Raw genomic sequence first — 15,501 nt, 5'->3', positions numbered from 1 at the left:
CAGTGGGAGTTATAGGCCAGTTTCTGGCAGACCATGTGCTTCTCTCAGTCTCTCTCATAGCTGTGTAAACTCAAGGTAATCCAGCTCAGCCTCCCCCTTTAGGCTTTGATCAGACTGCAGGCAAATCCGATTTCTGCTATTTTCGATGCACAACCATGTGTAAATCAGGCATTTGATAGAGAAATAAATAGACTTTTATAAACTGGAAATTAGGTTTACCATATCAAGTAGATCTCTCATCTGTTCTTTGTTTTATTGTAACTACAGTATGTATAAGAGAGAGAGAGAGAGAGAGAGAGAGACTGAAAGAGGCAAAGAGAGAGAGAATGAGAACGACAGACAGGGAGAGTTATAGACAGAGAGACACCTCTTTGTCTCAGTGACACTAGTCTGTTCTGTTCATTAGGGATGGATTTGTTTTACATATTCAACATGAGAGGAAAACCGCAGTGCAGAGTCATATTTCAACCGGAGAATGAATCTCAGTGAATCAGACACTGTCTCTTTAAACTCCTCCTATGCACAGCCACACTCTCTGCAGGAACAGGAAGAACTCAATTCAGTCTGTTTGCCAGACATTCTGCAGAAGGATGGCACAACAAGGAGTTCAACTGGACCAGGAACAATTCTGCTGTTCTATCTGTCTGCATCTACTGAATGATCCAGTGACTGTTCCCTGTGGACACAACTACTGCAGTGTGTGTATTGAGGCATTCTGGACTCAGGGTGATCAGAGAGGGACAAACAGCTGTCCACAATGCAGACAGACGTTCATCCCAAGGCCTGTTCTGAAGAAAAACAACATGTTGGCTGAGGTGGTGGAGAGACTGAAGGAGACAGGACTCCAAGCTGTTCCTCCTAATTCCGGCCATGCTGGACCTGGAGATGTGGCCTGTGATGTCTGCACTGGGAGGAAACTGAAAGCTGTGAAGGCTTGTCTTCAGTGTCTGGCCTCTTACTGTGACTCTCACCTCCAGCCTCACTATCATTCTCCTACCTTTAAGAAACACAAGCTGGTCAAAACCCCCGCCGAGCTTCAGGAGAATATCTGTGCTCGTCACGACGAGGTGAAGAAGATTTTCTGCCGTACTGACCAGCAGTGTATCTGTTATCTGTGTTCCATGGAAGAACACAAAGGTCATGATACGGTTCCAGCTGCAACAGAACGGACTGAGAAACAGAGAGATCTTGATACGAGTCGGCAGAATATCCAGCAGAAAATCCAGGAGAGAGAGAAAGATGTGAAGCTGCTTAACCAGGAGGTGAAGTCTATCAATAACTCTGCTGATAGAGCAGTGGAGGACAGTGACGCCATCTTTACTGAGCTCATCACTTCCATTGTGAGAAGACGATCTGAGGTGAGGGAGCTGATCAGAGACCAGCAGAAACTTGAAGTTAATAGGGCTAAAGAACTGAGGAAGCATGTGGAGCAGGAGGTTACCGAACTGAGGACGAGACATGCTGAGATGGAACAGCTCTCACAGTCAGAGGATCACATCAATTTTTTACACCGATACAGCTCCCTCTCAATGGTCAGTGAATCTTCACACACAGGCAGCAGCAATGTCCGTCCTCTACGCTACTTTGAAGATGTGACCGTGTCTGTGGCAAAAGTTAGGGATAAACTAAAGGACGTTCTCAAAGAGGAAGGGACAAACATTTCAAAGACAGTGAACAGAGTAGAAGTGTTACTGTCAACACCATCAGAGCCCAGATCCAGAGCTGATTTCTTACAATATTCATGTCCAATCACACTGGATCCGAACACAGCAAATCAATACCTGACTCTGTCTAAAGAGAACAGATATGCAACAGCGCTGACAAAACAATCACCTCGTCAACACCCAGAGAGATTCATTGGATGGTGTCAAGTTCTGGGTAGAGAGGGTCTGACTGGACGCAGTTACTGGGAAGTAGAGTGGAGTGGAGATGTTTATATAGCAGTCTCATATAAAGATATCAGTAGAAGAGGGAACCGTGATGAATGTGTATTTGGATTCAATGACAAATCTTGGTGTTTACATTGTTACAAAGCAGGTTATGATTTCATACACAGAGAAATTGTGACTAAAATCCCAGGTCGGGTGTCATCCAGAGTAGGATTGTACCTGGATCACAGTACAGGTACTCTGTCTTTCTACAGTGTCTCTGACACCATGGCTCTCCTCCACAGAGTCCGCACAACATTCACAAAGACCCTCTATCCTGGATTTAGGCTTCTGTCAACTTATGGAGACACTGTTGAGTTGTGTGACCTCAAATAGGTCTATAATAGACTTGGTGATCATCTCTTTTTAATCCATTTTGTTGTTTTTTTCTCCTTTTGTTTAGTTCTCTGACTGCAGGCAGCACTAATGTTGATCCTAAGCTCTGCAACTCTTTGTTTAAAAACAGAACATGGTTTTGTTATATTTGTTACTTTCACACAAGTAAATACATACTACACACAAGTAAATATATATAAATAAATTAGTAGAATACATGTTTGTGTTTGACAGCATGTGTCTTGTCTTTATTATTATTTTGTCACTGTTCTTTAACCTGGTGTGTTTTTATTGCTCTGACTGTACTGGGGACTGGATCACTGTGTAAAGGAAGGTACAGTACCTGTAGCCTACAACGTACAGCTGTGGCAACATTGCAGGCAGTGAAATGATTGTACATCGAGCTTCCTCAAGAATATGGGTAAAACACAAATGCAATAAGACGATTCAAAATAGGATAAAGTACGTTTAGGTAAAATTGCAATGCAAATGGCATATAGCAACACATGGCATATTAACAGCAATACAAAAGTATTCTCTGAGTTTGCTGTGATTTGTGGTGGAGGGTAGTAGAGTAGTAGACCTATAAATAAAGTAGAATTTAAGTTTCCCAAACCCACACAGTTCAATGATCTATTTTTATTGTTATTCTATTGTAACAACCTATGTATTAAAGCTGACAGTAACAGTGTAACTAAACTAGATGTTTGTGTGCATGTGTATTTTATTGCTATTTTTGTCACAACCAAATGTCATCACATACTATTACAAGATGAGATTGTGTGTGTGTGTGTGTGTGTGTGTGTGTGTGTGTGTGTGTGTGTGTGTGTGTGTGTGTGTGTGTGTGTGTGTGTGTGTGTGTGTGTGTGTGTGTGTGTGTGTGTGTGTGTGTGTGTGTGTGTGTGTGAGACTACAAATAATAGAGGGAAAACAAACCCTTCTCCAGATAACTTGATAACACAGATTGAAAAGCCCATTCATTTTCTCCATAGAGGTTTCTAAAAATATTTATATTAATTATTTTAAGTCTGGAACCAAGCCATCCAAAATATTTGAAAACAAAACAAAAAGTATATTATATAATTAAATATTCAAATGTATCTTGACACAGAATCAAATATTGTATGGTCATGATTCACCAAGAGCCTGGATGGCTTAGTTCCAGGCTTAAAATAATTAATACAAATATTTTAGGAAATCTCTATGGGAAATATGAATGGGCTTTCGATCTATGGCACCACTTTATATGTCTAATGACTTTGCCCTATAGCCGGAACCATAGTCACGTTCATACAGTTGCACGTCGGACTGTTATTAATGTACCAAGCTCAGCAGCACCACAGCTCAACAACCGGGTTCCGCCTCAACGTTTTCTCTAAGTAGACTTGTGTTTATCATCATGCCTTTTCTTCTTTAGTTTATAATACTTATCCTCCCATCACCACAATGCCTGCTGAAAGTCTGCGGTGGGAAACATTAGATGCCCTGAAAAACTCATCGAAAGGAAAACTCAAATATAACACAGAGTGGCCCGAGAAGGGCGAGGTGAGTAAGTTGCTATAAACGCTAGCTTACAGAAAACATGTACTCTCTAAGTTAAGTCAGTGGTTCTCAAACCTTTTCATGTCAAGGACCCCCAAAATGATATGTATTTGGCCGCGGACCCCCATCTCAAAATATTTTGTTCCAGGGACCCCCCAGAAGCAAAGATTTGAATTACAAATGTTCGCTTTAAAAAACTATATATTCAGTTAGGTTAAGACTTTGACAGGGTCCATTTTCGAATTGCAGCCTCCTGAAGGTGTTTCTTTAGGGCAGTTTTGAAAGTGAGTAGGGTTTTACTCTCCTTTACTCCTTTTGGTTGGGCATTTTTATTTCCACATTTTTGTTGAATAGCATGAGAACGAGTTAATTCCCTTTGTTGAGCCAAATCTGGGTTGATACTGTAATTAAGTACAATTTTGAGGTATTTTTTACTTTACTGGAGTATTTCCAATTGTCAGTACTTCTACTCCACTACATCTCAGAGGCAAATATTGTACTTTTTACTCCACTACAATTATTTGAAAACGTTGTAGTACTAGTTACTCAAGTACACTTTGGTAACACCCACCCATAAAACAAACATGGGCAAATTCTCCTTCTATAGCACTGCCACCAAGGAATGGAATAGTCTAACCCCATCCCTCAAAAAATGCAGTTCGCTGGGCTCATTCAAAACAGCCCTAAAAGCTCATCTTTCTGGAGGCCTAAAGAGGAGCTAGTACCAGTTTCCCTGTAGACAGACGACCCCCCCTCCCCCTTTTTTTGTACATACTTTTTATTTTATTTTGCTTATGTTTTTTTTGTATATATTTCATTATTTTCTCACGCCTTTTTTGTACATAATGGTATATATATTTTTTTCCCTCTGTATTCTTATGTTGATTTTTTAACTGTTTGGTTGCTACTATATATGTCTATGAAATTAATTCAAGGACCCCAATGGAAACAAGCCCGCAAGGACTTTTTTGGCCGGACCTTTTAGACAAAAGCATTATAAATGTAAATGTGTTGTTTTACATTCTTTTGCCTAATAAACATTTCAATCAATCAATCCAGACTTTTACTTGTAACAGAGTATTTCTATATTCCAGTATTGATACTTTTACGTAAAGAATCTTGAGTATTTTCCACCACTGGTGTTGTTGAGTCCAAAATGACTGTCCCCGTGTCCCTACAGGATATTTTAGCTGGTTGCAACGAGGCCCCCAGTTTGTCCCCCCTCTCCGGGTTCATCTTGAAGAGACTCAGTCCCCGATCATCATCTCATCAGAAGACCTGCTCCCTTGGATATGTCTCCCGTGACTCGAGCCCGTGCGAGGAGATCCCATCTCCACTCTCTATAAGCCCATTACCATCTACAACCCCTCCAAACACCGGCCTTTCATCCACTCCACTTGTGACCCTTTCCTCAAAGACTGACCCCGAACAGGCAAGTCACCCCTGTTCACGGTAAAACGTTTTTCCTGGGTCTTCTCTGAACATTAATTTGGTCACATTTCTTCTTCATGTTGATCTGCTGTGCTGTAGGTTGATGATGATGATGATGATGATGGGAGGAGTGGTCCAGGAGAGGGTCTCAGTCCCGTGTCCAGTCGGACGCCTACACCCACCATTTCTCTGGTGTCTCCCAGAGCGACACAAACAGCGGGGTGCATCCGTATATGTGAAGAGAAGCACCGTGCCAAGGCCAAGGTTAAGCATGGCTAACTCTATTGCCTAATTATACACCATAGTTTGATAGCATCACAAAAAGCTTGTAGAACAAACAGATAAGTTATTTTTGGCAAGGGACACCCTCGCGCAATGGAGTCTAAATTAAGCTTAACACTATTCTCATATTCTCTGTTCTGACCCACATGTTCTGTATGTGTAACAATTATACTGTACATCATAAGCTCACAGTGCCTTAAAGAAAACGCTTTGTTTGATTGATTTAATACTTAAAGGTAGGGTAAGTGATTTTCTTTGGTTAAAATAAGTGTTAAATAGCTCTATATTCTGATAGTACTCATTGCTATAGAGTGTTTGTTCAGTAAAAGGAGTCTCCTTGTCTCTCCAGCTCTTTATAAAACAGAAAATGCATTTTCGTTTCAGTTTCAGTTTCATTTCCAATTTTATCCAATCAGGATAGAGAACTCAATCAGGATATAGATTAAACAAGTGAAATTGGAAGTGATGACAGTGACACTAAGAAATGAGCAGGCAAAATTGGAACTGGAACACTATAAAAATGAAGCTTAAAAATGGGTACTTTCTCCTGATTGGCTGAGATTTTGACACCTACCGGAACATGTATTTTCTGTTTATTAAAGAGCTGGAGAGACAGGGAGACTCCTGTTACTGAACAAACACTCTAGCAATGATTACTATCAGAATATAGTGCTTTAACCTTTTAACAAAATACTTTTTGTTTTAACCAAAAAATATCACTTACCCTACCTTTTAAATTAGACAGAAATGTAAACCGCACGAGGACAGTCAGACATTTGGGCTAAAAGGATAACACAAAAAAGATGTTGCGCCAGCGGTCCAGGCCATTATGGTGATCTTAAAGGCACACAACGATGAAACGTGAAATCAAGTCAAGTGTGCTTTGTCTAACATTTGTGTCTTGATGCAGACGGAGCTTAATCTGAGGCAGGAAATGCAGGAGCGGCTGGTGGCCTCTATGGCAAACCGCGAGTCAGAGCAGCTCAAACGTTTTGAAGAACTGATGGAGCTGAAGCAGCGACAGGAGCATCAGAGCATGATGGACATGATGAACAGAGAGTACGTAACACATTATTCAAATATGTTTTTGGTTTTTAATAACTTTCCAAATGTATACAGTATATATTGCGTCGAATCAAAGTGCTCTGTTTCTCTGGTAGAACGAAAGAGAGCATTGGGCGGCATGAGAAGCTGAAAGAAGAGCAAAAACACAGAATGAAGGTATGATGATGCCATTTGACATGCTGTACCTAACGCTTTTAGAGATGGTCTGTATGTTGCGTGTATGAAGCACAATTTTCAAGTGTCTATCGCGATTCCCCGTCGGCTCCTCCAGATCCTTAACCTCCGACTGAGGGAAGCGGAGCAGCAGCGCCTGCGGGAGGTTGACTTGGAGAGGCAGAGGCAGGTGGAGGGCAGGGAGAGGCTGCGTAATCTCAACACTATTCAGGAAGAGATCCTGCAACTCAACCAGCTCCTGGAACCGGCCACGCAGTCCAAGACGGGCCCCGCCCCCCCCGACCTCCCGTCCTACATCACCCGTGGCAACCAGCTCTGCTCCCAGGTGTCCGAGGTGGTGCGCACAACCAATGAGGTCAGTCTGTTTCTGTCTTACAGTTTTGTTGTTGTTAGAGTCAGGGTTCCCTCAATTTTGTATTGTTCGTTGCATCTTATGTAGGCATCTATTTGTCTTAGCAAGAAATGGCTTCCGTTATAGGCTCTGTCTCATCTGCAAGGAAGCTTCCTTCCTATCACCTGGCACCTAGTTAGGAGCGTAACATTTTATGCAGCTTGTGCCTCCGGTTTCCATGGTAATCAGGCCTTGTGCATCTACCACCAATCAAGTGCACAACAGATGAACTGACCAGCTAATAATGTCAATGGACGTACAATTAAAGATTTAACTTCATGGATGACATATATATATGTGTGTGTGTGTGTGTGTGTGTGTGTGTGTGTGTGTGTGTGTGTGTGTGTGTGTGTGTGTGTGTGTGTGTGTGTGTGTGTGTGTGTGTGTGTGTGTGTGTGTGTGTGTGTGTGTGTGTGTGTGTGTGTGTGTTTTTCCACTTCTTCAGGGTGAGTTTCCCAGTGTGGAGGACATGACGGTGGCAGAACGAGCCCTACACGAGATGCGGGCCCTCATCAGGCTGATGCAGGAGGAAACCGCCAAAACCCAGGATAGGAAGGACCAGGAGCAGGTGGAGGATGAGGCACGGAAGAAGCAGGCAGAGCTCCAGGCACAGCAGGAGGAGCAGAGGAAGAAAGCAGCCATTTCAGCCAAAGAGAAAGCACAGAGAAAAGGTAAAACATCAAGAGAGTGAGTGAATAATGGAAGCTAGAGAAGCACCCAGGATGGCTTTATCAAGGGTTTATAATTGATCAAAATCAAAGTATAATATTAAAAGATATTGCATTATTTGCCAGTCAAAATGATATGGATTGTTGAGTGTTTCTTAAATGCAGAGGTAGGGTTGTAATTTAAAGTTTTTCTTTCAACAGGTCTGCAGACCAAAGCTGAAAGCAGCACTCTGAAGTGGTACAAGGAGCTACAGGACAATGCTGCTCGGTGTGCACAGTCAATTGAGGACCTTAATGACCCGAAGGATATGCAGGTAGGATTATGCATTTATGTGCACATAACACAAGCAAATATACAGTATCTCAGGCCATGCATAAGGAGAAAGATGGAATGCTTCTGTGCTCTTCAAGAGCAAGTCTGTACAAGTGTCAACCACTGGTGTTGTGGTGTGTAAGTTCTACACAGCACGCAGGTCACATAAGCACATTATCAGACAAACGGCATGTCCATACAGAAGCTGTGCCAAAGGGACAAAGGTTTTCAGAACAGATGTTTCACTTTATATGTTCACATACAGAATGTCATTCCAAGCAACCCTTCTGGCTATCAAGCTGTAAAATGGACCACCCCAGTCATATATTATAGCTGTTAATTGTTTTATTGTCACTCTGTTTCCTTGATCATTTATCCTGTCGTTTGTTGACTAGGGTCGTTTTCCTTTGCTCTAATCTTGCACTTTGTAAGTCGCTCTGGATAAGAGTCTGCTAAATGCTTAAATTGCAATTGCATGTAAAATCAACACTATGTACATATTTTGATTCAGACAAAGAAGTTAAGAATGGAGCTTCAGAAAGCAGCCACAATCCCAGTCAGTCAAATCTCCAGTACCTCAGGCTCGCTGCTCAAAGAGATCTTTGACAAGCTAGATAAGCTACTCTGCGGAAGATCAGTGGGGTCGGCTGGGAAATCTGTCTCCACCTCTCAACACCCCAAGGGACTGGAATATGTCACCTACAAGTTGGCAGAAAAGTTTGTGGTGAGTGTTTGGTGCTCTTTATTGTGGAACATTACAGTAATTACAGTACACTAGAAAATATCCATTTGGTGGCACAATGTATGCTGTTTGGCTAATGCCTCTCTATCCTATATGACTTTCTTGATTCACACCAACAACGATAGTGATTTTCCTCCTCAAGCATTTTTTCCACAAAATTTCCACTACTGACTGAAAAAAAAAAAAATCTGAAACATTCCCGTCAACTGCGTACACCTAGCCTGGGATCAATACCTTTTCCGGGTTTGTGATCCGGTCGGGAGCGGAAGTAACCCTACGTCACCAGACACGTCATCCGCGTCATCAGGCGGCCGGAACCCGCAAATACGGAAAGACCTCACCCCAAAATAACTACGGCCGGGATCAAGGGCATTGTAATAGGGCCTACCTAATAAAATCCTTGATGCGGCGTAGTTTAACTTATTTTTTAAAATTTAAATGTGAGTGTACTTTAATAAATAGTGGCCATTAATAACAAATACCAGGCTTTCCTCCGAGGTGGAAAGACTGGTGATGCGAGGTTAGCATACACCTAGTCCATGCCTAGTTCAGACCACAAACAAGTTTCTGGTTGGTTGCCACTTTTTCTTGCAGCAAACCTGACGGAAATGCCGGACAATGCTTGGAACCGTACTGCTTTGAAAGAACGCGGAAGTAGAATATCGCTGTTGGTCTGAATTCTGAGTTGCTGTGTGTGTGATATGAGTTAAATATCATATAAATACAACTCTCATGTACAAGCATTGCAAAGGTGTGCAGGGAAGCCACCAGGGGGCAGCATCATCATAGTAAACAAAAGGTGACTCCCAATGACAAAATTAGTATAGAATTTCAACATTGACAATTTAGATACATGAGCTGTCACCTTCAGAATCTGTGAACAATAAAACGCTTATAAGCAGGGCTTGAAAATTATATTTTTGGATCACTAGATACTAGACTACTAAAAGGTTTGTATATCGGCAACAAAATAATCTATATCACTACTACTATGTTCTGCCACCATTATTTATATCACTGCTACTATGTTCTGCCACCGTAATCTATATCATTCACTACTACTATGTTCTGCCACCATTATTTATATCACTGCTACTATGTTCTGCCACCGTAATCTATATCATTCACTACTACTATGTTCTGCCACCATTATTTATATCACTGCTACTATGTTCTGCCACCGTAATCTATATCATTCACTACTACTATGTTCTGCCACCATGACTCAGACTCTGTCAATCCCCAAAGTATTTGTTTCTGTCATGTTATATAACCTCCGGAATGGTTTGGCTTCTCTCACTTTCTTTAAGTGGCCTTTGTCCCCCTTTAATCTAAAGTTAAAACAATCACACCCATGAATGTATCTTGGCGTTGGTGCAAAACATATTGACTTCTAATGTAGTGACATAAGTAGATAGAGGCACAGGACCTCTTCTCATTGTAAAAATGATCAAACATTTTCACATATAAAACATTAAAGGAGTGGTTCACCCAAAAAATGACTTATTTTCTATCAATTACACACCCTATGAAGCCTTGAATTCATGGAATTTGTTTTGAGTCAGTAAGAGTCTCCTACCAGAGACTCCGCCAGTCATCAAATTATTGGTTGAGGAATCAAATCAAATCAAACTTTATTTATATAGCACGTTTACAACAGCCGAGCTGACCAAAGTGCTGTACATGGTCAAAACAGAAACAATTAAAAGCATCAAAGCAAAAGGAATGCGACAAGAACAAAATAATCCCCTTGAATTCAAGGCTTCTTGGGGTGTGTAATTGATAGAAAATAACACATTTTGTGGGTGAACTACTCCTTTAAGAACATGGAAGAGCTAGCTTCAGAAAAAGGGAAAAGCCAAGTCTGTGCAGAAGTGATGGACATTCCTGGGATGATAAAAAAAACAGTGGCTTATAACAAACCTCTCACCTCAAAGAAACGCATCAACACAACCACTAAATACTGGTAGGGGTGGTCTTTATTTTCCCTTTTAGAAACAAGGACAAGACGAGGTGGGATCTCATCATGACGCTGCCTTCCCTATCGCTGCGGTGGCCTCTGGGATTTGGGAGAAACACCCCAACGTGGGAGAGCTCATCCTTGCTCACCTGCACAAGAATTGCCCTTATGCGGTGCCCCATTATCCTCCTATGAAGGATGGAACTTCTGTCGAGGATTATCAGAGGTCAGAGTCACTCATTCATATTGAAACACTGGTCAAAATCTGTCTGCACATTGAGTCAGAAAAAAAAGATCTGAAAAAGCATGGAAATGTGAACAGTAAAACCTGTTGGATTCAGGGAGTCTCGGTACTTCAGGGGGGGGGGGGCACAAACAAGGAACATTCTCATCAATAATATCACCAACACAGAGTTCAGTTCTTATTTTTGGATCCTGATTTGACTAATGATCAATACATGCTGTAATCAATACCTTCGGTTCATTATCAATATCTACTGTAAATGATCGATATCATAAGGATTAGTAATTATTCTTAAGCCAATAGTCTGGTATGTAAAACAATTTTATCTATAAATTCCAGGAATCTCTCTGTATGTCTGTCATTCACATATCTCAAGAATTGTTCAGCCGATCAGCTTCGCAATTAGCACGTGTACTACTGAGGACCCAAGGTAGTGCGATGTCAAGTGTGAAGTCGATCAGATGATCTGTTCTCCAGAATTGGCCTGCTCTGGACGGGTACCCCTATCTCACAAACCGCTCATCCGATCAATTTAACACTTGGTGTATATATTACTGAGTGCCCAAAGGAGTGCAGTGTTGAGTGTGAAGTTATTAGGTTGATAGCTTCTCTAGAAGAAGCCCGCTTCAAATGGCCAGGGGATTGCACTAGCGTGCAATACATCAGAACTGGTTTGCCAAGAGTGTTGCATTTTGAGTTAAAATCTCCCAATCTGTGTGTCACAAACGTGTGGTCCTTCTTGCATGGACAGGGTTTTCAGTTCTTTTAATTTTTTTTTTAAACTCTGGATTTTTCGTTCTTGGCACTGAGGGCATTCAGAAAAAACTCGGGATATCTTGTTGTGTGGCACTGAGAGAGTTAATGAATGTGTCAGTGTCAGCCAAGATTAAAGGTGTCTATCCCCTTTTCGATGCGCTAGCTAGACCCCTTTGAGATGGATTGCTGAGGTGGAGCGCAACACCTAGCATCAGCTCCCAGTACTTAATACTTAACCAAATGGTAGGTTACCCTGGCCGTGCTACTCATAGGCTGAGTTGGCAGTGCCCAGGATCGAACCCAGAAACTTGTGATCCAAAGTCCAGTGCTCTATTGACTGAACTACCCGGACACCTTCCATCAAGAAGATTTGGGGTTTATTCTGTGTGTCACAAACATGTGGTTCTTACGTCAACAGGGTTCTGGGCTACCATATAGATGAAAATGGTGTCGAAAATCAGGATTCCTTCCTGAAGAGAATGTCTGGAATGATACGTCTGTACGCTGCCATCATACAGCAGAGATGGCCCTATGGCTCCAAGCAAGGGGTAAGAGTTATTCCATTACTCTGTTTTCATTGGATATTTGGCAGTGCATTCTCTTTGGTTTTAGCTTCTCGATGGCATATAGAAGGCTCTGGTAGAATTTTTCCAAGGCCAGGGTATAGTCTACAATTAACAGCCATAATGTGCAGAAAGCTATACTTAACATTTGCGTGGTCCAAAATGAACTACATCGGTCTAATAATTTACATATCACATATCTTGTTTTTGCTCACTAGGGTTGACTTAATTTGAGGATACTTAGAGGTCAGCACTTATTTAATATAATGTACCTTTAACCTGCATGATGGCGTTTCCATGCATACTTTTCTGGAACATAATTCATTTTATCCATAAACTGTTTCAGTTAAATTCAAACATTAAAGTTCCTAACACTTAACCAGCTCAATAGAGTGCAGATACAGTTGCAAAATACTACAAACAAATGTTCTTGAACATGTTTAGCACCCTCCATTTTATTTTGTCCTCCATCTCCAGCCTGACCCACATGGGTTGAACCACGGCTGGCGCTGGCTGGCTCAGATGCTGAACATGGAGCCGCTTGCTGATATCACCGCAACCCTGCTGTTTGACTTCCTTGAGGTGAGTTCAGTTAATTATACAATACATTAGCCCTAGGCTACTTTCAAATAGCAGAGGGCTCGTAGATCTGCTATTTTCAACCATTTTAGTACTTTTACTTTTGGTACTTAAATACATTTTGATACCAATACTTTTGTACTTTTACTCAAGTAACTGGACTTTTACTTGTAACAGAGTACTTCTACATTGCAGTATTGATACTTTTACTTAAGTAAAATATTTGAGTACTTTTTCCACCACTGGTCCCGTCAATGAGGAAGTGACTGGCTTGTTTGTTTTCATCGTGGTGCATATGGTGGATGTTCTGTGTGGATACTAATTGCATTACCCACATTTTGGAGGATCAAACTTATATGGTAATAAATCATCAGTAAAATGTTGTGTTTGTTTGCATGACTATGGACTATAGATAACACTCTTACTGTGTCTTGTGTTGCTGATCTAATCCTACAGGTTTGTGGCCACGCTTTGATGAAGCAGTATCAGGGACAGTTCTTGAAACTCATTCTGCTTATCAAAGAGGAGTACTTGCAGAGGTGCGTGCTAGCTTTACATCCAGAAAACGTATGCACAAAATGCATTTATACAGTATGCTGCTTGTAAATTTGCAACATTTGGTAAATAAAACCTAGTTTAGTGGTACGATAATGAAGCTGACGGGGTAATTGTACCAGCCACTGTTGCCTGTAGACACCAAAGTTATTATCTTCTTTTTTTTTTTTACCTCTAACTATCTTCTCTGTTTCCCCCAGGATTGAAGCTGTAACCGGTACAGGACAGATGGGCTCAGTCATTAGGCTCAAAGAGTTTCTAGACGTAAGTTAGTAATTATGAATAAGAGACACTTCAGTGTCCAGGTGTACTGTAGGACAAACGGTAGATCAACATAAAGTAAACAATAAACTCTGCACACTAGTAATATGCTCCCACTGTTTATTGCAAGTTAAATGTTTCGATTCACGTTTGGATCTTCTTCAGGAAATGGGCGTACACAAAATATATATAAGGGCTGTCAAAAGTGATTAATATTAATAACGATAACACTATCAATATGCCCATTTTCTCTGTATAGTAAGTATATGGTTGTGGCTGGGAACAGGAAGATAGATGATGGCAGATATATATGTAGTACAGTATATTTGTTAATTATGACAAATATAAAGAGCTAATGTGCACCCTTGGTTGTGCTACTGAAGGAAAGAGGTATTAGCTAGCCTACTTACATACAGTAGTGAGACTGGAAGAGAGCAGGGAATGTGGAGAAAGTGAGACATAAGAAGTGCAACAAAAGTGATTAGGATTATTATACTATGTTACGCTTTCTCTCTCTCTCTCAGCCTGCTACGCTATGTGATTTGAGCTGCTGCCTACGTAAATTACGCTACCTTTTCTGGCAATAACCATAACGTTTTTTTAATACCCATCAAGAAAAAATGTCTATCTCATTTGGATCCATCAGGCATCAGATAACGTTAGAGAGACAACTAGTGCTGAGTGGGTGCATTTGTCAAATGTTAAACTTGCATTAAACACTAGGAGCATAATTACCAGAGTTGGTAATTACCCTTCACTAATACCTGACACGTCATCATCACCTTATATAGAAATGGAACATAGCATTGCCCCATCAAGTACTCCTAAGATAAAGGATGGTAAATAATATCATGCTCAACCTTACTGTTATAGATCTGTTTTGTATATAGAATCACTGATGTGTTTTGAATACTGTAGCTGCTTTGAGTTGGCAAGCTTTGACGTAGGGGGGATTAGTTTTGGAATGAGACCCTTTCTCAAAAAGTAATTTGTCTTTCCATGCAGACATCATTACGAAGCAGACAGATCGTTCCGCCCAAAGGCCAGCTCAGCTCCCATTTCTGGAGATCCTGATTGGAGGAGTCATAAGATTCTTGCTGCTCATGGGTGTTCAGTGCTGCACAGGAAGAAGGCCCTATGATATTCGTAGTCCTGGATTAGTATCATATTCATGTTTGCTGTGGGTATGCTCCAAGTGAAAGTGTTTTTTTTTGTCAGCAGGCTAGATTTGACTATATTATTTCTTTCATGTCAATGAAATGTTTAGCCACTTTTATTTTTACAAGAGAAAATGTTTTACCAGCCTTTTGTCTGTGAACCATAATAGACAGCAGTGTAGTACGTTGTTTATACTTAAATTGTAAATTGACTTTTATGACACATGCATATTTAAGAATTGTTTTGTGTAATTAAGATGCCACTTAAGTACTGCTGATTGTTATCAGATTAACAAACTACTAGACATCACTTTCCCAGAGTGACTGAAAAATTCAATATGTATAAATGTATCTCCCAGGATCATCACACATGTTGCATAATGACCTAGAATCTTAAATTAAAATGTCACTTTTCTTGATTGAAATCATTGCCTACTTTCAAGAAGATATGTAGAGCTAATTAATTTTAGCGTCTTTTTAATGAGTGAAGGGAAATCCTTGGAACAGTGTTCACGCTTTCTAGTGAAGGAGTTTCTTCCCATGCAGGGCTTTTA

At 40.9% G+C, this 15,501-nt stretch overlaps 2 protein-coding genes across 2 annotated transcripts; both read left to right on the top strand.

Moving 5' to 3' along the window:
- Positions 1–590: 590 nt before the first annotated feature.
- LOC311043803 (tripartite motif-containing protein 16-like) lies at positions 591–2,368 on the top strand (the record flags this gene model as incomplete). The annotated part of the gene is made up of 1 exon (XM_084055167.1): positions 591–2,368. One exon carries the CDS (start codon positions 591–593, stop codon positions 2,262–2,264), a length of 1,674 nt encoding a protein of 557 aa, XP_083911293.1. The 3' UTR covers positions 2,265–2,368.
- A 1,229-nt stretch (positions 2,369–3,597) lies between these two features.
- On the top strand, positions 3,598–15,342 carry gle1 (GLE1 RNA export mediator). The gene is made up of 15 exons (XM_084055013.1): positions 3,598–3,809; positions 4,987–5,238; positions 5,337–5,501; positions 6,430–6,578; positions 6,680–6,740; positions 6,856–7,113; positions 7,595–7,820; positions 8,019–8,131; positions 8,642–8,854; positions 10,868–11,058; positions 12,251–12,380; positions 12,873–12,977; positions 13,431–13,513; positions 13,730–13,793; positions 14,796–15,342. The coding sequence occupies exons 1-15, from the start codon at positions 3,711–3,713 to the stop codon at positions 14,862–14,864; spliced, it is 2,178 nt and encodes a 725-aa protein (XP_083911139.1). The 5' UTR covers positions 3,598–3,710; the 3' UTR covers positions 14,865–15,342.
- The last annotated feature ends 159 nt before the right edge of the window (positions 15,343–15,501 follow it).

The sequence above is a fragment of the Gymnoscopelus microlampas genome (genome assembly GCF_963454915.1).
Source record: "Gymnoscopelus microlampas genome assembly, chromosome: 4".
Lineage (NCBI taxonomy): Eukaryota > Metazoa > Chordata > Actinopteri > Myctophiformes > Myctophidae > Gymnoscopelus > Gymnoscopelus microlampas.
This window is presented reverse-complemented; position numbering and strand designations above follow the sequence as displayed.

Coding starts and splice junctions, on each gene's coding strand:
- gle1 (XM_084055013.1), top strand. CDS start 3,711: ATGCCTGCTGAAAGTCTGCGGTGGGAAACATTAGATGCCCTGAAAAAC. Junction 5,502..6,429: donor AGCACCGTGCCAAGGCCAAG/GTTAAGCATGGC, acceptor GTCTTGATGCAG/ACGGAGCTTAATCTGAGGCA. Junction 11,059..12,250: donor TCTGTCGAGGATTATCAGAG/GTCAGAGTCACT, acceptor TTACGTCAACAG/GGTTCTGGGCTACCATATAG.